At 36.1% G+C, this 25,425-nt stretch overlaps 1 protein-coding gene across 1 annotated transcript; it reads right to left on the reverse strand.

Annotated features, from left to right (window-relative positions):
- Positions 1 to 1,280: 1,280 nt before the first annotated feature.
- SNX6 (sorting nexin 6) lies at positions 1,281 to 25,160 on the reverse strand. The gene is made up of 14 exons (XM_009993933.1): positions 25,067 to 25,160; positions 24,757 to 24,854; positions 23,554 to 23,658; positions 22,603 to 22,713; positions 20,893 to 21,014; positions 18,818 to 18,941; positions 16,938 to 17,033; positions 15,318 to 15,423; positions 13,446 to 13,521; positions 12,139 to 12,178; positions 10,911 to 10,997; positions 9,834 to 9,993; positions 8,724 to 8,809; positions 1,281 to 1,984 (listed from the first exon to the last, which is right to left on the reverse strand). The coding sequence occupies exons 1-14, from the start codon at positions 25,158 to 25,160 to the stop codon at positions 1,931 to 1,933; spliced, it is 1,359 nt and encodes a 452-aa protein (XP_009992235.1). The 3' UTR covers positions 1,281 to 1,930.
- Between the last annotated feature and the right edge of the window lie 265 nt (positions 25,161 to 25,425).

The following is a 25,425-nucleotide window of genomic DNA, read 5'->3' on the forward strand; positions in this document are numbered from 1 at the left end:
TTCCAGGGTTTTCTCAAAAAAAAAAAAAAAAAAAAAAAAGAACCCAAAGCACAAACCCAGTAAGACTCTTTGTGCTGAAGAGATTCCAGAGGGATGGAAGAAATTAACGCCCTCGCAGCTCTAACCCCGCGGGATCCGTCTGAAGCATTTTCCTTCGCCATTTCGGAGCCAAGGGGCGGAGCTTTAAGAGACACACCCGATACCAAGAGGCTTGAAAAAAATTTAATGAGCGAGTAACACCGAACAACGAGGACTAAGCTAAAAAATGTTCCCACGTCCTACTTAAAATATTTACAATTTTCTTAACTCTATATATACATCGTGTGATCTTTCTCCCTTATAGCCTATTTATAGGTGAGTTCCTTAGGAATTATACCTGTCATGTCTGGAAGATGAACAGCACAGTGTTACCGTGGAGGAGCCGCGGCCGCCGCCGGGCGCTGCTCACGGAGGGCAAACGGCACCTCCAGCCCAGAAACCTCTGCCTCGGAAACGGTCAGATGGGCCAGTGTACTGTGCTGTGAAGTTCATCCAATTTGAGGGAAAAAAACAACCACAAGACAAGCCACGCACCTCTGTGCAGCAGTATGGGGAGTCTAATCACAGAGACATTGACTGGCATCCCCAAGCATCCCATTCTCCCAAAATTATGCTGCTCTACCAAAGGTCTACAAACCCATTATAAAGCAGCAATCTGATTGTGAAAAGTAATTAAGTAGAGACTAATTTTATGACACCCGGAAATTACACAACAGCACCTTTTGGAAAAGTTTCATGGTTCAAGTAAAAGACACAAAGCAATACAACAAATGCAACTGGACTTAACAGCCCCAAGTCTTACGTCCAGTCAGCTGAATGAGATCCTCTTCAGGCTGTACTTTCTATAATCTGAAGCAAAGCTTCTTACCTGTATCAAAGTGGGGCAGCATGACCTTTCATTGGTATTTAATGCACTTTTAACTCCTTTCTGCTACTTTATTTCCCCTTTCTGGAAAGAAACCCACAGAGTTCTCTGAAAAGTATTTCTGCCAAAGAAACTGCAGAGTCAGCCACCTAGTTCAAAACAGTTTAAGTACACTGGGTGGGAAAGTCACAGACAAACTGACAGGCAAACAGATAAACCTGAGAATGCAAGTGAGAAATATAACTGGGCGAGTACTTTGTGTCAGACCAATCCAATACTTACTCAATGGCTTTACAGGATGAATAGAGAAAAAACCTAATTAAATTAATCTGATTTACTAGAAAATATTAAGCTTACAGATGATACAATGTCTGCATAATTTTAGAAAAATCATTGGATTTCATGGTTTATTTTACAATAATTGGATTAGTCTACAAGTTAAGGCAAACATACTAATGCATTTGCTTTTCTTTTTAAATCATAGTTATATAAAGGTTACACAAAGTTCTCCAAAATTTCTAAGAAATGTTCACAATTGAAAAAAAGATTAAGGTTTTTTATATCAGTACATGGGGAAAAAAACTAAGACAGTGTATACAATGTCATTATAGTAACAATATTCAAATATCTAATGGTAATATTTAGGCCATTTGAACACTGTGCTTCAAATGGTAAACTTCAGAAATTACTTACAAAGGTAAATAAGATTGGCAGCCGTATCATAGTATTCATAACATGAACATAAATATATTGGCTATTTTCACGAAAACAGAGCATTTGGCTTCTGAACAATGAAAGCATATCATGATTAAATAAACACAAGTGTGTATGTATAACAAGTATGCTGTTGCTTCATATAGTCTGGAGCTACTTTCAGGTGCTTGTTTTAATTCTTTTGAAAGCAGGAGCTTGTTCATGTGCACTTAGTCAAGTGTTTTCTCCAGGGAAGTATAAATGCCTATTTAAAGTAATGAAAACAAAATCCAGAGGAGGGCAGCCCTTGTTAGTGGGAGGATGGAGCAAAGCTTATGTGTCACCATTTAACACTGCCAGGCAGCTCTGCAGCAGCTGTAAGTTGCCCTGTAAAAATAATAAAAAAAAAATAATTGTGATCACATTTCCCTAATTTCTTTTATGCTTGTGGCAAAAATGTGGTTTTTAATAGCAATGACACCCCTAAATAACAACAGATAAGTATTAAGCTTATGCAGAAATATGTATTTAACTTAAATCTTACAGAATTTTTTGAATGTAGGAGAGTTGTGTCATGGAACTAAATGGAGGCAATCTGAGATTAAAAATAAGCATTTAGTACCCTTCCCATGTTATTCACAAGTTTCTTACTAAAGATCTAGTGTGGCCAAAATAAACTGTTCACTGCAAAACACTGTCTTAGCAATGAAGCTCAAAGTAATAAGTTTTCATATCTATATTTATATATATTCATATATATATTCATATATATATATGCATATATATAAGTTTTCATAGCATTGCCATTACTTTGTCACTGGAATATTATTCCCAAAGCAGAAGTATTCCTATAGTATGTTGAATTTTTAATTGATCAAGAAGTGTTCACCAATTCACAGCACCCAGTATTTCCTTGCCATAGCAGCCATACAAGCTCATAGCTCTGTTCAAGGACAGGCCTTGTTTGAAAGACAACAGACTGGTTTACATGCTTAGACAGGTGATCTAGCCATCAACGTTGAGTTGATTAGAGCCATTAGAGCTGCAGAACTGATTATCAAAACAAAACTATGCTTTATATCTAAAGCCAAATTCTGCCCTCTTTTCAAACACCTATAGGTCAGGTTTTAATCTTACTTAAAGCATCCTGACCCCACCATAAAAATATACAGGTTGACTTTCAGATTTCAGAATGAATTTACAGAACTGACACTTAAAGAGATATCCTTGTGAATTAAGGAAATGCAACCAGGATTTACTTTCCAGGAAAGAAAAAAAAACAAACCACACCAAAAAAACCACACCCACACAAAAAAAAAAACCCTGGTTATTCACATTTTTTGGTGCATTCATGTATGCTTAGATCACTTTAAACTACTGGCTCTTCATTTTTAAAGGGCTGTAGTGGATTTGTTCCCAAACCTGAAATCTCCATGTAAGAAACAATGTTAGGCTGTTGACAGTGTTAAGAGTAATTCCTATCAGGTTCAGATAAAATGCAAGAACAACAGTCTAAATGCCCAGTTATAGACATACTTCCTTCTAATTTTTTTTTTTTAATCGAAAAAGAAACCTATGAAGAAAACTTCAAACAAACAAAAGCTTAACAGTATCAGTAGCTGTGATTTGCATGTACTTGATAAACAGTCCACACAAGTATTAAAGAATTTCTAATTCTTACTTTTTAAGGTCAAAGCATTCCAAATGACCTGCAGCAGACAGGCTGAAGGATACTCATTCCTTAGCCCAAAAAAAAGGTAAGAAATCATAATTCTGTCCCCCATTAAGGTTCTTCTAATCCAGATAAATCAATTAACTAAATTAAAGGCTTCAAAGTAGAAGATTCCCAGTTATGTCTACTGTATCCTTTTCAAACTTCTCCAGAACACCATGACTTCATTTGGAGCTTCAACAGCTTTTTGTCCTTTTATGCTTATACTAGCAGAGGACAGTCACAAGCCATTTAAAAGGCTTGTAATTCTGTGATACGAACAAGTTGAATATACATGAGATATATGGGGACTTGGTGGCCCATCTTTGTAGAGTACAAGATTCATAAATCTAAGTTCTCTGTTATTAAACAGCAACTATTAGCTGCAATGAAGTAATGACTGAAAAGGAATATTTCAGACTGAAGTATAATTGTGGACTGCATGCATGTCACCTGTAACAAAAGTGTGAGGGTGACTTTTTGGCCATCCCCCATCAGCAGCATGAAGTATACTTGCAATTCACAGGACACTATGTAGCACTCTAAAGAACAGATGCCCTTTACACATCAGTTATTTCAAGACTCAGCCAGTCATTCTACTGAAATTTTTCAAACAGGCAAATAATTCATTTTCATTAAATCAAATTTACAAAGTTCACAAGAACAACCTTATTCAAATTATAATAAAACAAGGACAGAGGCTGTAAGCCATTACTCTTTCTGGCTGCAACATCTGACATCCTTGACTTGTATCAACGTAGCTCAAGAAAGTCCTATAAATTCAGTTTCAAAAGTGTTCCTTGGCAACTTGGACTCCTAAGCTCTAGGTATTACAGTTATTAGCAGAACTATGGTGACAGAAATATTCTTTTCAGGAAAAAACTGCTGACAAAACATTTAATCAAATCCCTTAGCACAGGATTTTGCTTACTTCTCCTCTCAGTTCCAAACGGGCATCTGTTGCTAGTAATGCAATAAATTATTTTTTACACAAAAACCCATATAGAGGCAGGAGTGTAAAAATTTGTAGAAAAATATGGTTTGATTTGTTTTTGAAGGAGGTAGCTATCTTACTAAGTTAAAATTAATGTCAAATAATAATAATAATAATAATAATAATAATAATAATAATAATAATGTCAAAAGACTCTAAAGACGTAACACCAAGGCTATAAATGCTTCAAGTATATGATTATAAACTTAGCAGTTTCACTAGCTACCAAACCTCCTTTCTTGAACATGAAATCCAACACACAAGGACACCTTAAAATCCTGCTGTTTAAAATACTGCTTTAAATGCGGCTTTTGCACTAAATGCCCAAACACTTAATCAAACTACAGCTGCATGAAGTCATGAAGAAACACAGAGACAGCAAACCAGAAGCTAAACACTACCTAGAGGGACAGTCAGACAAAACGGCCACAGAAAAGGAACATCAATCTGTTCAGTGTATGCCACAGACCAAGCAGAATCTAAAGCTGCAGTTTGGCAGATTTTTAAGTAGATGTACAGCACATACTGCTAGTAAGAAAGCAGCTCTCTCTTATTTCCAGTCACTCCTAGCAAAAATTGTGTGTTTTGACACAAGGATGCTGTGAAAACAAGACTGAAAGTAAAGCTTAAGAAAAATCCAGAGCAAGTTTTAGCTTCATCTTACTACACAGCTGCACACATAATAGTGCCAAGATAAAGGAAAGGAACAGTCATGCATCATCTTCCTTCCTGGCAGTAGTCTGCACTTGCATCAACTCAAAGCAATCTCAATCCACAGTCAGATTTTTAGCTTTTTCAAAAGTCTTGAGCTGCAATCAGGAAAGGATAAGAGGGTATTAGCAGATTAAAACAAATATTTTATAAGGAAGTAGCATAAACATAACTGGACAGAGAGGATGCACTTAATATTTGTATATACAGTGTCCTTGCTTTAGTAAAAGTTGGATTTCCCTGTCACCCTCCAGTCTTCGAGAGCCACACAGCCACATAAAACTCAGGAAATGCGACCTATTTCTCAGCACCCTTGGTCATTCTAACTTCTTCAGTGCAGCCATCTCTGAGTTTTGGGATCTGTGTTTTTATTTGCACACAGAGCAAATAACTTTCAACAGTCAGTCATGCAGCAGCCTTCATTGTGGCTGAATTCCTCCCAAAGACAGCCTCTCAGGTGAATTCCAGCACCAACTGCTGCAACAGATTTCTCCTGTGTGCTTTCTGTGCCATGTCAGAAAGACTCATGACTGGACTGATTCAGAGACAGATGCATCTACATGACATCTAGCCTGGAGGTACTCATTCCAGAAAAACAAAACAAACTACAATAGAAGACTTGTAGCCCCCAGCCCCTGCTCCTGTTAGCTTTTTTGCTGGAAAGAGCACTTATACCCAAGTAACAGGTCATGTTGCAAAGTCTGGAGTGCTGTGCTCCACACGCTATTGACAAACCAACCCAATTCCAGCTTGGGGCTGCTAAGACTTCACCTACCTCCCAGTAGCTGCAAAAGCATTAAGACAGCAACAAAACCAGGCAAAGTATTTTGTCCAGACCCTTAAAGCAGGGGGCTTTTGATCAAACTTCATTAATTCATAGCCCATAAGAAAGAGTAGCTTTCTTTGTGTTTTTACCAGCCCTATTTTAGCTCTATTGCAAAAGGAATTAAGTGTCTACAAACAGCGCAGCTTAGTCCAGTCAAAACTAGGGCTTCTTAGTCTCCCTGAAATAGGAACATTGTTCATGATTTGCACTGCAACAAGTATAAAGATGTCCTCTCCAAGACACGAAGAAACCTTCATATTCCACTATGGTACTACCTCAGAAATTCTCCACTAAAGCATTTAATACTTCAGTACTCTGCACAGACCAATAAAAACCTATCCATAAGACTATCCTCAAATATGCTGGTTATGGCATTAATAAGAACATTTCACAGTATGTAAAATTGAAGAATATTATCTATTGCACTTGTTAATTCTGTAACAATCCAACTCAGAACCTCTACAAATAAAAGCACAGCAACCAACCTAATCTATCCGTAGTAGCTTTTTCTGAATAAATACAAAACACAGGCTTTAAAAAACCAGAACTTTCAAACCTAGTGAGAAACAAAAAACCCTTTCAACATGTCACAACATTTGTTAACATTTAAATAACTGTCACCCTTAGTAAAAAATTACCTTTTATACTGTCAAACTTTTAACATTCAAAACTGTCTAGTGAATCTTACAGTGCTGTGATAAGGATCAGCAAAAACAAGTCACCTTCAAAAACAGGACTACAGTTCAAAGCTTCTATTACAGTCTTATATACTCCTTTGGTAGCCAATTTACTAAGACAAGGTAAGTCACAGGCTGTCTGAAGAAATACATCCTAAACACAGGCTGTGATGACAAATGAAGAACTGCTAAAAAATTCAAGCTTTTCCAAGTAAACTGAGGACACCAAGAAGAACATATCAAGTAAGCTAAAAGCTACAGAAATTAAGCATTTCCCCTCTGCTTTCAGCATTTATTAGCTGTCAAAGTTGAAGACAAAGACATTTTAGCATTCCTTGCCGAGGCCTGTGAGGACTTCAGCAAGGGTCAGTTACAAGACAAGAGTGAAGAAACAGTGACTGAAGCAAGACCTGTGGATTCATTCCCTTATTGAAGCATGATATGTTAAATCAATAAACATGTTTCCAAGTATGACTGTTATAACTATTAATTTCACTAAAAACAATAACCAGCACAATCATGACCAAACATGGGGATTTCTGGGAGACTCAGGGCTGGACGTAGACAGTATTATGAGAAGTTTTAAGAATAGGGGAAACATAGCTGAATTTCTGATACAGCACATTAAAGTAAGCATTCCTTATCTAAAAAAGGAACCAAATATTCCAGACCTTACTGACCACTTTACCAAACTGAACTTACACCTACAAAGAATAAAAAGTCCCCACAACAACCTTTTTTACACTGCATTAGTTTTACAAACAATGGGATGTTGGCAGATAGAAGAATAACACTGTCAACATTACTGAAAAGACTGTAAAGCAGCAACAAGTTAACTGAGCAACACTGTACACCTCTTAACTAGTCCTTTCAACAGATATATTCCAAGTAAATTCAAAGCTTGCCAGTCAATGCACTTTCAGATTTGTGATGAGAAGGAGAAATGCTGAAGAGTTGATTTTTTAAAGAAAGCCACCTCCTGCTATAGGACTGTTAAAGAGACCTGTATTTTTCTACTAAAGCAGAGTAGCTAACCTGATGTAATAAAAAGCATTAATTTTATTTGGATTAAAAGAATCAAATACATTGTGAAGTTGAAGGATAGTATAGGCCTCCTAAAAGTTTTTTTCTTGCAAAAATCTATTTTACTGAAGAGGCTACCTGCAACATTCCTGTGTTAGTAGCACTTTAAAGCCAAAAAGGTTCAAAAAACAGAGTAATGCTGATCTCACTTCGGGCAGGCCTGCGTGATCTCACACTTAATAGTTGGCTTATCCTACACGTCAAGTCTCCAACATCTGGATAATTTTAGAATCATAGGGGTTGAAAGGGACCTCTGAAAATCATCAAGTCCAACTGGCCTGCTGCAGCAGGAACGCATAGGAAAGATCACACCAGAACACATCCAGACAGGTCTTGAAAGTCTCCAGAGAAGGAAACTCCAAAACCTCTCTGGGTAGCCTGTCCCACTCCTCCATCACTCTCACAGAACAGAAGTTTTTCTTCATGTTGAGGTGGAACTTCCTATGTTGTAACTTGGTCCCGTTTCCTCTCGTTCTATCACAGGGCACCACTGAAAAAAGACTGGCCCATTCTTGACATCCACCCTTCAGATATTTATAGACATTAATAAGGTCCCCTCTCAGTCTTCTTTTCTCAAGACTAAACAGCCCCAGGTCTTCCAGCCTCTCCTCATATGACAGATATTCCAGTCCCTTAATAATCCTTGCAGCTCTCCACTGGACTCTTTCCAGCATATCCCTGTCCCTCTTGAACTGGGGAGCCCAGAATTGGACACAATACTCTAGATGTGGGCTTACTAGGGCAGAGTAGAGGGGGAGGAGAACCATCCTCTCTCCTTATAGGAGAAACCCATCTCACAGTAAAATTGTGAGATGCAGTTTTAAAAATAAGCAGGTATTCAAGCTGTGCAGCTATAAATAAACCAATAAAGAAACATAAACCTAAAGCCAAAATTATCTTAAAGAAGATGAGTTTTCCAAAGGCATCTCAAGCCAATTTCATCTATACTTTTTTAATTATTATTATTCTCTCTATTATTCAAGAAAGTTCACATTTCTGGAGGATGCTTACCTTCATATTCAACTTCCTGGATGTGAGTGCATATCACACAAAACTAATGTAGTAAGTTTAAATATTATATGCTTGAATAACAGAAATCAGTTTAAATACAGGCCAAAAATTACCTTAGCATGCTTTAATTCCAGTTCTGCTAGCTCCACGAGATTTTTTCTGAATGCTGCAACTCTTCTTGTCTTAAAGTCTATCAGTTCTATAAAAAATAAAAGTGGATTCATTAACCATACTACGGCTAGTCCTGCCAACTGTTAGCAGACATTCCTTCAGGATGAAATAAGTAAAGAGAGAAAAAAGGCAAGAGGAAAAACTTTTTAAAAAAAGTTTCATCTCATCACGTTCCGGGATCAAAGATACTGCTGCACTGTTGGATGAACGCAAAACATCATTACAGTTCCTCATCTCCAGCTAACCTTCCACGGACACAAAGTGCTGTTGAAAAAAGACTGCAATGTGGATGCTTTTAAACAGCTAATTCTTTTATTCCATGAGGAGGTTTCCTTCAAGTCTAATTCATAAAAGTCTCTAGGGAAGATAAAAAGCTAAAACTAACATGAAGAACAGAGGAAGCAAATATGCTTTATGGATATACCTTTATGGACAATAGGATTACTCATCCTCCACTTATAGGAAGCATTGGCCAGACTTACAGTCAAACAACTCCCTTAATTAAATGATACAAACAGAAGAGCATGGTGCTTAAACCTTGAACAGATATGCCCCAAATGAGTCAGATGACTCTTAACTCACAACAACCTTAACCTAAAAAAAGATTAAGTTTCCAGGAAAGAAACACATAAATAAGGTTAATTTTCTCTAAAGCTACTGTAACTTCAATGTAATCTCATTTCATGATCCCTCCCTTCTGTAATGTAGTATCATCTCTGTGAGACATTGTTGCTTTGACAGAAGAATGCATAAAACCAAAAGGGGAATTTCAATCATTCTTTAAAAGATTGCTTGCTTTCACTGCTACCAATTATTATTTTGTATCCCATCCTATTCATATTTAAAAAGTAGTTAACAGATAGTTTGCACCTACACATCGCTCTGTCTAATGTAGCTATGATGATCCAAGTTAAAATATCATTTGAACTTTCTAAAAACACTGATGCTTAGTTCTGCTTAGGAAACAAATGTAAACATCTATTATCATTAATAGCATCCTAAAATGTGTTTATTTTCAAGTTGTAACATAGGACTAAAGACCACCCAAATACCTTGTTTTGCTGATTCAGATATTTTCTCAAACTTCTGACAGCATATTTGCTGAGTAGTTTCAGCTTGCAGCACATCTTTATTTTTTGCTCTTGCTTTATCCAATGCCTTATTAGCATTTTCATAATCCACTAGTGACCTAGATCTTCTATACAGGAGATCCTGTAACAAGAAGTATAATGACTGTACAGAGTTTACAAGACTCTACCCAAGTACTATAGAATATGACAAGTATTAAAAAGAAAAAAAAGTCAGATTAATTTTAGCCTTTCTTGCTGTACGTCAGTTCTTATAACTTTACTTCCATTCACTTTATTTCAACCTGCAAGATACAGGAATGTCCATACTGGATTAGACAAATAATTTAGTATTGTTTGGTCTGCATCTTGTCTGACAGAGGCTAACACCAAGTGGCTTAGATGATACTCCAAAAAACCTAAGAACAGACACAAATGGGAAATTTCACAGATTCTTAAATAAGAAACAAACTACATTTAGAAAACATTACTGAACTGAAGGGCCCAAGAAACAGCAATAGCAATTTTTGTGTAACAGTTATTGCTGTGATCTTCTAACTACTGAGATTTTCTGTCAAATGCTTCATTCTTTAGTCATGTTACTTAATCATGTTACATCAAGGAACACTAAGAATGACATCTTCTGTAGGTACAGAATATCAAATTTGGCCCACATGTTTTTGTATCAGCACCTGCAGATCATCTGGAGTATCCATTTTTATCATTAACAAAAAAAATATATTTGCTGGCAATCTACAAGCAGTAAACACATGAACAATTCACCAGCAGCTCTTCCCGTTTTTAATTATAGTGCATGATCTGGCCTTGATAAATGGATCACACAGTCCCAAATATTCAGTCCCACAGTCAGCAACTACATGGTTACTCCTTATATACAACAGAGATAAAGGTTTTATAGTTGTGGGAGAAACTGCCTGCTAGAGGTGGCAGCATTTTAACCTAACTAACTACTGTGTGCTTCTCAAGATGATCCCTTATCTTTTCTTTTCTTTTTTTTTTCAAACAAAACATTATTTCACTGAACAAAAAAAATCAATTCACCTTAGCAGCTTGAGATTCCCTTAGATAATATTTCAGAAGATCAGAAAGCTTAAGATCTTCATCAGCAGATACCCGGGCCTCTATTTTCTGGAAAAAGAGTAAGTAAAAGCATCAATTTAAAAACATCTGCACTTGGGGTATTCACTTGTATGATGCAAATACAATGTAAAACATACCACAGAACATGAGACTGGTTTTTTTTCAAAAACTAGTAGCAGGTATTTGTGACACAGTACTTTAAAATGCTGTGAGAAAGACTACTAGGATTTTATATTAAAATGTAATCAATAGCCTACTGTGCAAGCAGTAATTGACAACTATGTATTTTAAACAATGCTTTCTTCAAATTTCAGTTATATGCATTATATACTAGAAAAACAGCAGAGAAACAAAAACTTAAGAGTTGCACAGAAGTTTTGTTGTTTTTGAGACCAAAGGAAAACAAATTTTTAAGGCAACTTTGCAGACTAGTTGTGTAATTGCATGCATTACATGGTCCAAAATACTTATATACTTATTTGCTTGTATTTAGAATGGACATGTATGATTTTAGAAAGAGTCTGCAACTGCATTTTAAAAATCTTAATTTAAAAAAATATAAAAGGCAACATTTAGGTCAAAGCAAGTAATTCTGTTAAATAAGTACTTTAAAGAAAATTAAGTTATGCAACTACAACTGCCTGTGTTTCAGAAATGCACACATTTTTAATTCAAAGGTTTTCCTGACACACTGCATATATTTTATGCTCTACCAAGCTAAATAAATATGGTAACAGAGACAAGATATTTTAAAATCTGATTAGAAGCATCAGTGATAGTATTTTTAAGTGAAATAACTGAAGAAACAGATCTTGACTCCAGAAAAAAGCAGCATGGCTGCCATTTTCTCAATTAAGGATTGCACTTCTTTTTGCCGTAACAAGTTCTGTGACACCCAGTATCAAGTCTGGAAGGCCTCTGAGCATTTTAGTGGAACAGCAGCTTTACTAGTATATTACACAGAAGACAGGAAGACTGCCTAGAAATGTCTAGTAGACTGAAGACTGCTCAGGATCAATCATTTTACAGAACAGATGACTGAAATGTTATGGTTTTTTATTCATTGCTTAACAGCTTCAAATAGAAGCATCCATAAAACATCCACATATTAACATCTAATTGACATACAATGTCCTGCCACTTTCAGGATTTACACAAAGAACATATCTAAAATCTGCATAGTACATACCCTTGTTTTGTCAAATAGCTCCGATACCTTCAGAAAAAACCTGCACAAAGGAAACAGCTTATATTACAACACTAATTTGAACAGTCTAATTACTTTCTATAACTCAAAAAATAATCTGTGTCTGACAATAAAGGCTGTAAAGGCACTGACTAGAACTGTACTTCCTAGAACTCAGAGAATATAATTGTTTCAAATTGTAGCACTTCAAATATCTGGGAATTGTACTTCAGAAAAGGTAAGGGACAAAGTACAATGGATAGATGTTTTTTTATACAGAATAATTGCACAGCTCCTACAGGATTCTTTATGCTTCTGCAAATTAAACCCCAAACACTACCACCCTGGTTAATGGTCCTGTGCTATTATCAAGTGTCCTTCACTCAAATTTGACTGTACTTTTCTTCACACAGTAAACACGACACATGCCCTACTTGGAATTCAGGGAGGCTAGGCAACAACATGGCACATTTTCAGCACAGGAGACAATACAAGGGTTCAGTGTAACAGCAGACTGAATTACAGCCAATTCACACTACTTAGACAGAAGACAGATGTAATTCCTGACAGATCCTAACAGACTCTATAAAATCTCAATACTATAATCAAAGTAAGCAATATGTAAGCTATCACCGCATTTGGACGTATTTCATTTTAATTCAGGTCAATTAATAAAAAAAGTTAACTTTCATACTCATCTCCTTTCATACCACTAAGTCTAATAAGTGTACATGTTCACAAGCATCAAAATCTTGAAGCTAGTTAACTAAGTTTCACTTTTAGATGAACCAAATTTCATATTCAGACAAAGCATTGAAAAATTGAAGGAGAAACATCCGGATATAGACCGTCTACTACTTTCAAAATTTTAGAGATCTTTGTAGATTCCTTTCTTTTCCTAAAGGCAGTAAAACTGTCAGAACAGCAAAACTATTTTTCAAGATGATGTTAGAGGGAACACCCACAAAAATCAGTATACTCACGCCGAGACCTGTTCTTGCTGCACATGTCAAAGCACTTAAAACATTTTTTAAAAATTGTGAAGAGGTGGAGTTTTTTCTTATTTTGCGAGGACTTTTCTACCTCATCAGTGTGATTTTCTATAAATTACAGAAAACAGTATTTTTTTTTCCAGAGAAATACTAAAGCAGCCTTCTTTAGTAGAAATAAAATACTTGAGAAAAAAATCTCTCCAATACAATGATAATAAAATCTGTTTTTCTCATAACAAGAAAGCTACTTATCTCAGCAGGTCTCCATTAAGACTGCTACTTATCAAATTCTCCCTTAAGTTATTAATAATAACTTACTTGCATATATCTGTGGAGTCCTGTGTTCCTAACGCATATAATGAAGAACCAATTCTGTTATAGTCATCTGCCACATCTAGAAAAACAAACAAGAACTTGGTTTACTATTTCATTCTTCTTTCTGAAAATTTTGAAGTTCCTCTCTTCAAGAGTGGGTGTTTTTCGGAAAGCAAGATGCTTTAACAGAAAAGCATAAATGAAATTTCAATCATGTCCCTCATTATGAAGGGTAACTTCACACAACAAACTGCTATACGCACAGCACCTTCTTTAGTGCACGCCTGATTTTCAGGAAACCCTCACCTCATCAACCACTGATGGTTGCTTGAAGTAGCATTAGTGGTAAAGCATTTTAAACAACAACATTAGAAGCAGAGTTTGTAAAGAAGGCTGCCTGATTTGATGAGCAAGGTATTGCTAGACAGTAATCATAAAAATCAAATCTTTGCACAGATGGCTTTTTAAAAAAGCTTTTAGTATAAACTCAATCGATGATGAAGATGCTAACAGATCCAGCACTGAACAGGAAAATATATTTTTCCTTGCTATTTCTGAATTTTATATGCATTTAAGTAGAATTTGTTTTGTTTTTTTAAATAACACAATCTTGTTTTAACAGCTTGAGTGGGTCACCTTCCACCCAATTCATTACTTCATATACCCCAAGGCAGTCTGTGCAGGGGGTTACAGTGAATAATGGTATTAGGAAGCCATTAACCTCCCCTTCTAGTCCTCTTATTTAAACAAAAAAATAGATCTTCTGCTGTAAATAGAAGGTCAGTATCTTTGCAAGCCTTGCAGCTCTTTGTTGATCATAAAGTTATCCACGAACTACAGATTGCCCACTTCCAAAACTGACTTCCCAGGTCATTGCTCTACTCTTTTAGTCAGAATTTCAAAAGGTGCCATTTGCCTTGATTCACAGTTTGGTAAAACGTGTCAGTAAACATCCAAGGTGATTTGAGCCTGAAAACCAGCGAAGCTTTGTCTCCAGTTTGATCAATGCTTTCCTATCAGATGCTCCAAAACCTCATTCTTAACAATTTTCCTGGTGAAAGGTGCTCTTACTACCTAAAGTTTTGGACCTAGCTATCATGAATGAAGTTCAGTGTTCATTTTAAAAAAGCAAACAAAATGCCAGAAAGCACTTCAGGTGGGAAATGAATGAAGACACAGGGTCCTTTAGTGCTTCCTTAAGCAATAGCTGACTCTTCCCATCTCCTAGAATAGGTACTAAGGCTACAAGACTCAGGTTTCATGCAACAGCAAGAGAAGCATCTGAAGAGGTCAGTAAATTCTTGGTTTAATGTCTCATTCAACATCCACCTTAGAATCCTTACCCATGGAGGGTCCTGCAAACCAAGCCACTAAATGTATACACTTCAGTTTTCATTCTAAAAGGCTGAAGAATGGAAACCTGACTTCCTGGACTAGAACTAATGGCCCAAATAGGAGTTTGCTGCTCAGCAAGCTAACAAAATGCCTAGCATGCCAAGAAATTGCACTCTGATGAATGCAAGTTCATCCAATCAAGAGCAGCTTCATTAGGAGTAAAATCATATACTTCTGTATTACACACCTTTCACCTTAAAGACTAAGAACCAAAGAAGTATTATTACATAGCCTCTCTTCAGAGGGACAGCATGAAGAACAAGACAACTTCAGTGTCACATCAGGCTGTTCTTACCCCATCTAGTCTATTACAGCAAAGGCTAAACTATGAAAGACAAATTAAACTTCTTTAGACTAACAAAAGACTATGCTTGGAGAAATTTATTCACTTTTCACATGCAAAAAGAAAACTAAGAATTATTTCTACATACTTCCATACGCTTTAACTAGTACTATTAACACTTTGGAAAAATAACTCACTTTTATGAGATCTTGTCATTCTATCAGATTTGGCAGAGGCATCTTTGACTCGGTTGTGATATTCTACAAGGAATGTTCTTTCATGTTCAAAGAAGTCATCCACATCCTACAAAAAACAAGAATAATTTAAAGAACAGGATTTCACTCAGAGCTATTTCAGAGTAAATTTGCATATGTTGCTGTTGCTCTAACATGAAATACAATATATTTTTACTTCCTAAAACACCATTCAAGCAAGCTGATTTCTTCACTTATCATGATCCAAAGTTTTAAGAATTTTTAAAAAGTGCCTTACAGGTCTAGACAACTGAACCTGAAGTGAAGGTAATAATTTCACTACTAACTACCACTTTGGTGACAGAAAAACAGAATTCAAGCACTTAATAAAAGAACATCTACCTAAAAAAAGGGAGCGGGCAAGAAACACACCCAGTTGCACAAATGCTGCATTCACAGCAGAGACTGTATTAACTCGTAGCTCAGGAATGCTGATCTTGAAGACAGATTTCTTTCAAGTTGGAAAATGTAGGTAAATTTTAATATTTTCTGTATTAAATTTGAGATATTTGGTTTATATTTATTTTTTAAAACCTCTGAAGTAGCACAGATGCGCAATACCATGGAATAGCCTACAACATGGGCTTTGAACAATGTGCTTATGAAACTGCTGGTCATTTGGACTTCCTATTTTTCTCCAAGTCATAATTAATCCATGGTTATCCCCACTTTCCAGCAGTATCAACAGTCCAGACTTTAGCTCCTCTAACTTGTTTGCAAATGGAAAGTTACCATTAGAAAGAAAAGAGATCAAAATAATCTTCTGCAAAATTTATGCTTGTTATAAAATCAATCTTTCAACTTTTGGAAAAGTTGAAATTAAACGGAATTTTCATTAAGATTCTCATTCTTTTGTCTTGGTTACATTCTTGCATCTACTGGGAAAAGCAGTGAGGGAATGGCTTCAAGCTGCAACAAGGGAGGTTTAGACTGGACATTAGGAAAAAAAATTTTCACAGAAAGAGTGGTCAGACTGGAATAGGCTGCTCAGGGAGGTTGTTGAGTCACCATCCCTGGATATGTTTAAGGGTCGTTCAGATGTGGTTGTTGGTGGATATGGTTTAGCAGGAGAACTTTGTAGAGTAGGGATGATGGTTGGACTTGGTGATCCCAAGGGTCTTTTCCAGCCTGAATAGTTCTATGATTCTATGATTCTTAGCTTTGAAACAGTAGGAGGATGCTGGAAGGCTGGTAAAATTCACACTGTGTTAATAACTTCTGAGCTGCAGGAGTTGTCAAAGCTTGTGCACCTTCCCACTATATAAAATGACAGGCCAGAACAAAAAGCAGATTATCAATTATCTATGGATTAAAAAAATGCTTAACACTATAAAATAGGGAAAAGAGTACTGAAAGGCCTCTTTCACAGGTGTAATCAGATAGTTCTCAGTTATCTTGCATCCAGGCTCACAGGTTCCTTCCCGTGCTCTGCCTCTAATTCTTATGTTAGACATTACTACAAAAATCCCTTATTTGTAGTGAAATAAAATTCTGTTTCATTAAAAAAAAAGGGGACGAGAATGTTAATACACTTTAAATCCTGATAAGTTAAACAGGACTCACCTTTACTCCCGAAACAATGACACCATCTGCTGATTTAACCATATTTTTAAAGAAGTCTTCAAGTTTCTCCTTCTTATTTTTTCCACGAACGCTCAACTGAAAAATAAATTCATTGATCAAGTCAGTTCATTTTCTGGAGGCAATAAAAGCTTTTTTCACACAATCACAGTATGTTAGGGGTTGGACGCGACCTCTGGAGATCATCTAGTCCCACCTCCCTGCCAGAGCGGGTTCACCTACAGCAGGTTGCACAGGATGGTATCCAGATGGGTTTTGAATGTCTCCAGACATGGAGGCTCCACAACTGCTCTGGGCAGCCTGTTCCCAGACTCTGCCACTCTCAAAGTAAGGAAGTTCCTTCTCATGTTTAGATGGAACTTCCTATATTCAAGTTTGTGCCCATCACCTTTTGTACTGTCACTGCACACCACAGAAAAAAGACTGGCCCCATCCTCCTGACACCCACCACCCTTCAAGTATTTATAAGCATTGATATGATTCCCCCTCAGTCTTCTCTTCTCCAGACTACAAAAAATCCAAGTTCCTTAGCCTTTTCTCATAAGAGAGATGTTCTAGTCCCCTAATCATCTTCATAGCCCTAATAATCTTTGTAGGCCTTTTTTTTGGTTTTATACAAACCACACACCCCCAAAACAAACAAACAAACCCCAACAAAACAAAACAAAACAAAAAACCTACAAACCACAACTTGCTACTCCTAAAACAGTTGTCCTGCTCTCTGCCTAGTCTTATATTCTGCATTAATGGGGACAGGTCATCATGCACACAGATTGACAGACTAATTTCCTAGACTGTTCTTTATCACCTAAAATAGTATTCCAGTAAATAAGTTTTAAAAATCAGCAATATTCTAGCACCTACAGATATCCCCAAATGTTCAAAGTGTACGTTTCCACTACCACTCACAGTATAGCTGTTGAGTTCATCTAATATAACCAGGCTTTGCTCTTTTAAGTGTAAAATGGAAAATCTTCAACTTTCAGAAATTACAGATGCATTTACCTCCTACTGCAGTGAAGATAACACTGGTTTCAGCCTCCTCTCGCTTTCCCTGTCCATCTAAACTTGCCCAATTTAGGTAAACTGAGTTTCTGATCGGTAAACATTACTACATCAAGCAACAAGAGGCTCCACTGTAACATATTTTCAAGTTAAGCACGTACTCAGTTGAGCCAAGATTTGTGATGATTTCTTCAACATTCAATGCCAATTTCTGCAATTTCAAAAAGCAACTAAAAACTGTTAGCAGATTATGAGCAACCATTAACTCCAACATCAAAGACTCACTATGAATACAGGAAGACCTCTCCATTAACTCAAAATTAGACAGTAACTCAGTATGAAACACGTGGATAGCCACACTAATGCAATATCTTGAATAAAAAACAAAACATGAAATTTTCACCTACATTACGAACAAAAAGGCTTTACTTGAACATTTCATTAGAAAACCTCTCCAGCTTTGTTAGCAACTGAATTTAAATCATGGTTCCAAATCCTAAAAATGAGCATTCTGTCTGTGTTGCATCATTCTTTCCTGCAAAAAAACCTCAAAATTTGAAGGGTGGACAAGTATAATAATGTGAAATCATCAGCAAAAGCTAATCTTTTAAATCCAAAACATATCAGATTCCCATTTTTTTATTCTAAGGCTAGAGGATATAGTGCATTTCATCCCCCAGGTGGTAGCAAAATGAACTCCTACGGCTAATTTCTAACTTTTACAATACAAATATGTCTGGTATGAAGGAATTGATACAATTTACTCCAGGAGGTAAAGCACTCTTAATCAATTTTCCATTCTACCATAAAAGTACATCTTGTTTTCGCTTGCCAGCAGTTCAGTTTTCAATACTCACATCCTGATTATATTCCAAGAATACATGGAAATTTAAATCCTTTCTCAAAATAGGATGTGCTGCCACACGACACAAAAAGACTTCATGCATTGCAACTGTCTTCTTGAATATTGCCAAATATTCACTGAAAACAAGAAACAAGACAGACATAAGTATTTCACAAGAAGCAATCAAGTTTAAGACAAACCTAGTGAGCAGCTTTAAAAGATTCTCAGTAAGGATACAAAACTGTAAGCTGATATAGTAGAGGTTATCACTCTAGTATTTGGTATATACATAAATAAACAGTACAATGTTAATATTAGGGGGAAATTTGAAGCTCTAGCACATTACAGAGAGACTTTTAATGAAGACTCAACAAATACATTCTAATTTCTAAGGCTAGCTAACACAGACCTGTTTGCTGAAGTTGTAGCCTCATCTAACTGTTCTTTTCCCAGCTCCCCAAAAATCAGGAAATTGATGTACAGACTACAGTCACTAGGCACTATGTAGCTGATGTGCAAATTCCTTCCTCCCCATCTCCATCCCCTTGCCTATTTGCACCCTCCTTACTTATTACTTAAATGTTCATGTAGTTCTGTTAGCTTTTTAGATAGTAGCCTTTTATTCCACGTCAAAGCATCTAGCCTTTTGGGGCTGAAGCTTATGTGGATGTCTTGCTTCATAGTGGTTCTAAAAGTGAAAGTGCTGCATTTGGTAGGTACAAAAAAACCCAACAAAACAACAATAAAAATTGCATTGTCCAGTTCAGCCAACTCAACTTTAAAGCAATTACTCATTTGTGATTTAATTAAGAGAAGGCATTCTCATCAATACAAGTTTGCTAGAATTCATTTTGCTTTGCAAACTCAATTAATAAGCTGTAACTTGTCTAGAAATGAGGAAGGGGATCTTCCCCATTCTGAGGTCAGATAGTGAAATTATAATCAACACTTTTGCTTCCACTATGTGCAAGGAGGTTAAGATTTACATACCAGCAAACCAGCAGGGCCAGTGTTGGGAGATGTTTGATCTCAGTGAGAGTAGTAGTCATTCAGTGAAGACAAAAAAGGAGGATGCAGAGGATGGAGGTGGCAGTAGAAGAAACCCAAAGTTTTCTGTGTTATCCAACCCCTAACCAGACCACAAGAGAATCATGATCAGGGCCGCTGGAAAACCACAGATTATTTAAAATCTATAGTGTTTTGCTAATTTCCAGTTTTCTGCATATGAAGTGTATATCTACTCTGCTAGAAATTATGTTGTATGTAACACTAATACAGAGCTTTTTAAGACATTTGCTCACAGCAGCTGGAGTTTGAAGAGAAAGCAGCAGTTCTAAGAGTTCTATGTACTTTTCTTGTCAATTCAGAGCTCTTGACAGAAGCAATCTAGAGGCAGCTTAAATATACACTTGAAAACTGAAACCAATGACAGGAAAAAGATCAAAGAAGTGAATGCATGATATGAAAAGTGGATGAAGCAAGGAGAAACTTCACTCAATAGGGAACAAAAGGCCATAGAGTAGATATTTCAATATGTATTAAATTCACAGTAAGGGAAAATACTATTTTTCAGGAAGTATATTCTCCTTGTAGAAAAAAAGAAAAAGGTCAAAAAAAAGGATCTTTTACCAATCTCGCTATTTCTTGGTGAACAGAAGGTTGGCATGTCTGTTTGCACCTCTGCTTACAGAACCCAACCACAGGCAAAAATCCCTAGTTCAACCACTACATGTTTAAACCTTAAATTTTTATTATGCTTATAAATTGTGGAACACCAGAACAAAAAAGACAGAGGTTACCTCCTCCCTTTGCAGGTGTTCCGTGAAGAAAAGGATCTAACTATATTTTTCCTCATAAAAGAATGCTCAAGAACAAGCTGTTTTTTCCTGCTTCAGAAGATCTTTAATGAAATTATTTCTACAATTTTCCTAATGGCTCTGATCATAATGATAACCCTGGTTATGTAGTAACTGGATTCTCAAGTCTCTTTACAGTGAAATCAGAAACGTGACAGCAAACAGCAAACAGCTTTAAAAGTTGAGGGATAAAAAAAAAAAAAGTAGTAATCAAGTAATCAAGTCTACATACGCCTCCAGTTCTTGTTTCATCTTGGTGAATTCTTCTTTAGTCATTGATCCTTCCCCTTCTCCAAGTTTCTGCAACTTCTCCCTTGAGGCATCGAAGTCAGGCCTGGGTGGTGCTGGTGGAATCTGGAATTGAATCCAATTTTTTTTTAAACTGCTCATCTTCTCAGTCAAACAACATCCATTCAGTATGTGAACTATAGACTGCCTGCAGCTTTTTAATATAGGGCTTCTCTCTTTCCTCATTCATTACAGGAGAATGTCTCTTGTTCATGAGTTAGACATGCTGAATTACTGTACCGATTTTGGCCCAGTGTCCTTAAGAGTACTAAAGGATTAACTAATGGCTTCAGTAGTTTAATTAACAGAAACCAAGTAATACCTAGCTTTCCTAATACAGTGAATTAAAACTTGAAATCATTATTTTATAATTAGTTTTTGTTTAGCTTATTTGGTATAGATTGTTTCTTGTTTAAAGAAAAAAAAAAAGAATTCCACAGTTGTTTTCACACTATCAATTTATAACTCCCCAAAACTGTAAGCCAAAACATCCCATTCTATATTGTTTTCAGGTACTAGATCTATCTTGCAGCACTCTTGACATTAAAGATTAATCTGTGCTTTGTTATTTCGACGCAGTAAAAAAGTTCTCTAGGTAATCTTGTAATATAGTATATTAACACTGAAAGAGAAAACACCAGTCAAACTCATCATGAATTGCTATTAGTAAAGGGACACAGAATAAAGCTGAAGTACGCTTAGATTTTAGTTCACCAATATTTGCCCATTACACTATTAAAAAAAAAAAAAAAAAAAAGAACAATCCAGTATCTACTCAGGCAACTGTCTGAAACTAGTTATTACCACACTGAAGGTCTAATCACTTCAAATAGCTTTTCTGACTCAAAAAGACTGAAGAATGGTATGACACATCACAGATTATATTCATCATCTTTTTAATTGACTAGTGGATACATTATATGTTTACCTTCTGAATCAGAAGGGACCTCCAAACACAAACTGAATACCTAACTTTCATATCAAGATGACAAATATTTCTATTTGCAATTAAAGTATGAACAGCAGCACCCATTTTTAATAGCCAGTATCATAAGGTGACTATTTGGGGACTTCTGTTCACCAGAGGCCTGAAATAAACTTCAAAAAGTAAGTGATTAAATTGTGTATTAAGGCTCCTCTGTAAGTCTAGAGGGTATTTGCATTGGTTGTTTTTTTTCCTCTCCCACTGATTTATGACAAAATAATTCTGATCTTCATAATGAAAAAAAGTTTGATTGCTAGAGCTCAGTTACTGCTCTCTGCCATTGCAGCTAATACAAAAGCAATATGAAACTTGTAACAAAGTTAAACATTAACTTGCAAAAAACAATACCACCAAGTTATACAGTTCACCTATCTCCCACACTTTTAACACAGTGGACTAAAAATACACTTGGATACAGATTAAACTACTCACTCATGATGAGTGAAAGGCAAGAATGTGCGACTGCCACAGTAACTTTCCTCCAACCTTGCTTCAACCACTACTTCTTTGTAATTGCACAAAATGAAGTATTGGAACATCTGATCGTAGAAGGAAGGTGTATGCTTAGGAGTATCTGCTGCTTCCATTGCATGTGAAAGCAGCCATAAGTACTTCTGATCCAGTCTATGGAAAACAGCACGCAGAAACCAAAAGAACTGTAATACTTACGATATAGCCAGCATAGTCCTCATTCTCAACAAAAGAATCATGAAGCCAAATAAATTCTTCATGTTGCCGGACAACAGAAAATTCATTTTGTTTGAAATTTGGTAAGGAACTCTAGAAGGGGAAGAAGGGTAAGGAATTATGAAAAAAGAAAAAACAACAAACAAAACCAACAGAACACCCACACACCAAAAAACAAAACCTACCATGTCTTTCATTATTATATGAAAACCAACAAAAATACCCCCGTAAAAATAATCCAAACATCCAAGTGAGGATTTGACAAGAAAAAGTTAGTAGAGTAATAATTACCCCGTCCTAACTAGTGCCCCAGTCAATCGGAACAGGTTGCTCAAAAAGGTTGTGGAGTCTCCACCCTTGGAGATAATAAAAACCCAAATGAACAAGACCTGAGCAATGCACTCTGGTTCACCCCGACTTAATGGTGGCAGAGAGGGAGGATATCTGATTAAATAATCTTCAGAAATTTTTGTTCAACCTCAACTATTCTGTGATTCTGCAGTCAATAAACATGCATATCTAGAAAAAAGAAAAGCTATAAACAAGCAGTAACTAAAAATTACTCTTTAATATAATTCCATTATTAAATACATTTTTAGAATCTGAAACCATGGATAATAAAAATAAAATACTGAAGAATATTGATGTATATTAAAGATTCTACCTGCAAAGAAGCCAATTAATAAGCATGGGAATGGCAAGACAATGTATGAGTACAAAAAACAGAACATCGCTTTTTTTTTCTTAACAGCTTTTTAGCTTCTCTTTAGCCAACTTTTTCTTAAGCACTGCAGCTACACAGTCCCTTAACCATGAGACAATGCTACTTTCTCAGTTCCTTTTGATTATGTTACACTTTCAACAAACAGTTCAAGAAAACCTTATTTTTTACATAATCAAGAAAATGGTCGGTATACAAATGCAGGCTTTTACCTTTGTATGGACAGTGAATTTAACTTTGTCCCTCTCACTGAGTGCATCTGAGATATCCACTTGCAGAGCAGCATCAGTCTGGAGATCTACATTTATTGCTCTAAGCTAAAAAAAGAATATCTATTTAGCTTATATTTTTTTAAAAAATGTATAATTTTACTACATTTCTCTTATTCTTCCCTTGAGAAGAACCCTTATCCTGCAATGCTGAACATCCTTAAAAACCACCAACAACATAACAAAACAAAAAAACAAATCCAATTTTTGTAGTCTCTTCAAAATCAGCATGAAAAATTGCAAAACTGCAAGGAATACACTTTTTTTTTCATAAGAAAACTCTCACAAAATAATTCCAAAGTCACATGGAAAAGAGAATGAGACAATGATCAAATACACGAAAATTGGAAGATTATCTGAGCACTGCAATGTCTGACTGTAACCAGACCAAAGACTTAAACAGTACTAGGTGAAATTAACCTCATCCAGAACCCAATTGGAAATTCAGGTCCTCTCACCCTTGCACCCTTATTCTAAATCAGTTTTTTCCTTGAATATTTATTTCATCATAGCAATCAACACACATTCAGAATAGAAAATTTTTCATTACTGCATTCTGAAGTCTTTATTCAAGTACAAATAAGTATCAGCAACACACAGTACAAAGGTTACACATGAGCAGATTTTGAAGGTAACACTGCAAGTCACCGGAAAAGCACAAAAGAGAAGCATTAACTGGCACAGCTCGTTTTCCACCAGTTATCTTAAATCATAGTGATCAGCTCCCACTCTAGTTTTCTCATTAACTTCAATGCACAGGCAACTCTGGTGCTTACATAGCAGCAAGCAGACTAACACACTCATTTTAAGATGAAGTAAACCAAAATCATGCAGTCTAGCATATTCCTCTGGGCTAGCAAAATATTATAGTTCAATGCCTGTTACACAAATAGCAATAGCTTTTCCTTACAGCAAAGTTGGAAATCATTAAAATCACCCCACAGTAACATATTCACAGATGTGACTCAGGCATCACTTTTTCTTTTGTTTTCCCAAGGTTTAGGGGGTCACTGCCTCACACAAAGGCACGTTGTCACGCAATGATCCATTATAGATCTCTTCTCAGAGGCAGAATCTCCTAGCTTCTACTGAGTTTCCAGTGTGCTTAACATCTAATTTAGGAAACAAAAATACATTATGACATACCAATGTCTGCTTTATGTCATGACACCACATTTTTAAGCTCGTGAAAAAGTTCTCAGTAGTTACACTGTCTGGGGTATTGTTTGCTTTTCTACAGTCCCCTAGAACACATCAGCAAACAGAGTAAACTCGGCAAATATTCTGGATTATCCAAATGGCATTTTTATAGTCTTTCAAGGGTAACAAAAATATCTACTAAAATGCTTTTTTATCTTCTTTTTTTAAAAAGTGGTACAATTCAAACTGTGAAGATTAAGCATAGAATCTGCTTCAGTTTGCCACCAGTGTGTGTGCAGCCCCCAGTGCAACTCACCCTGGTTCGATGCGCTATTCCCAACTCCAAAAGCAAAACACTTCTCTGTATTGAGGAAATTTAAGAAGCCCCTAAACATGACAGCTTCACTCATGACATACAACTGTAAAAGAGTATTTGTTTGATTTACACCAAGTTTGTAACAGCTTTGAAGAGCTTAATCATATGTTAAATTATGCTGTGTAGACTGACTGCCAACAGGGAACGTTTTCATCTGCAATGGTAATGAAGCATTTATGAAAGGTGTCAAAGACAATCAGAAATTGGAAGGACTTTAAAAGTATTCATGTGATGCAATGGTCCATATTGCTTAAATTGTGTGGTTATATTATTTGTGAATTTAATTCACAGTAATGCAA

Source organism: Chaetura pelagica, unplaced genomic scaffold, assembly GCF_000747805.2.
Source record: "Chaetura pelagica isolate M959 unplaced genomic scaffold, ChaPel_1.0 scaffold11, whole genome shotgun sequence".
In the NCBI taxonomy this organism is placed as follows: domain Eukaryota; kingdom Metazoa; phylum Chordata; class Aves; order Apodiformes; family Apodidae; genus Chaetura; species Chaetura pelagica.

Bases quoted from the DNA above. Each gene is read 5' to 3' on its own strand.
- SNX6 (XM_009993933.1), bottom strand. From the start codon at position 25,160: ATGAGTGAAGCTGTCATGTTTAGGGGCTTCTTAAATTTCCTCAATACA. The intron at 15,424-16,937 runs GTGAGTCCTGTT...TGTTTTTTGTAG, and splicing joins TCATTGTTTCGGGAGTAAAG to GATGTGGATGACTTCTTTGA. The intron at 1,985-8,723 runs GTAATTTTTGGC...TTATTTTTACAG, and splicing joins TGGAATTAAAGCATGCTAAG to GGCAACTTACAGCTGCTGCA.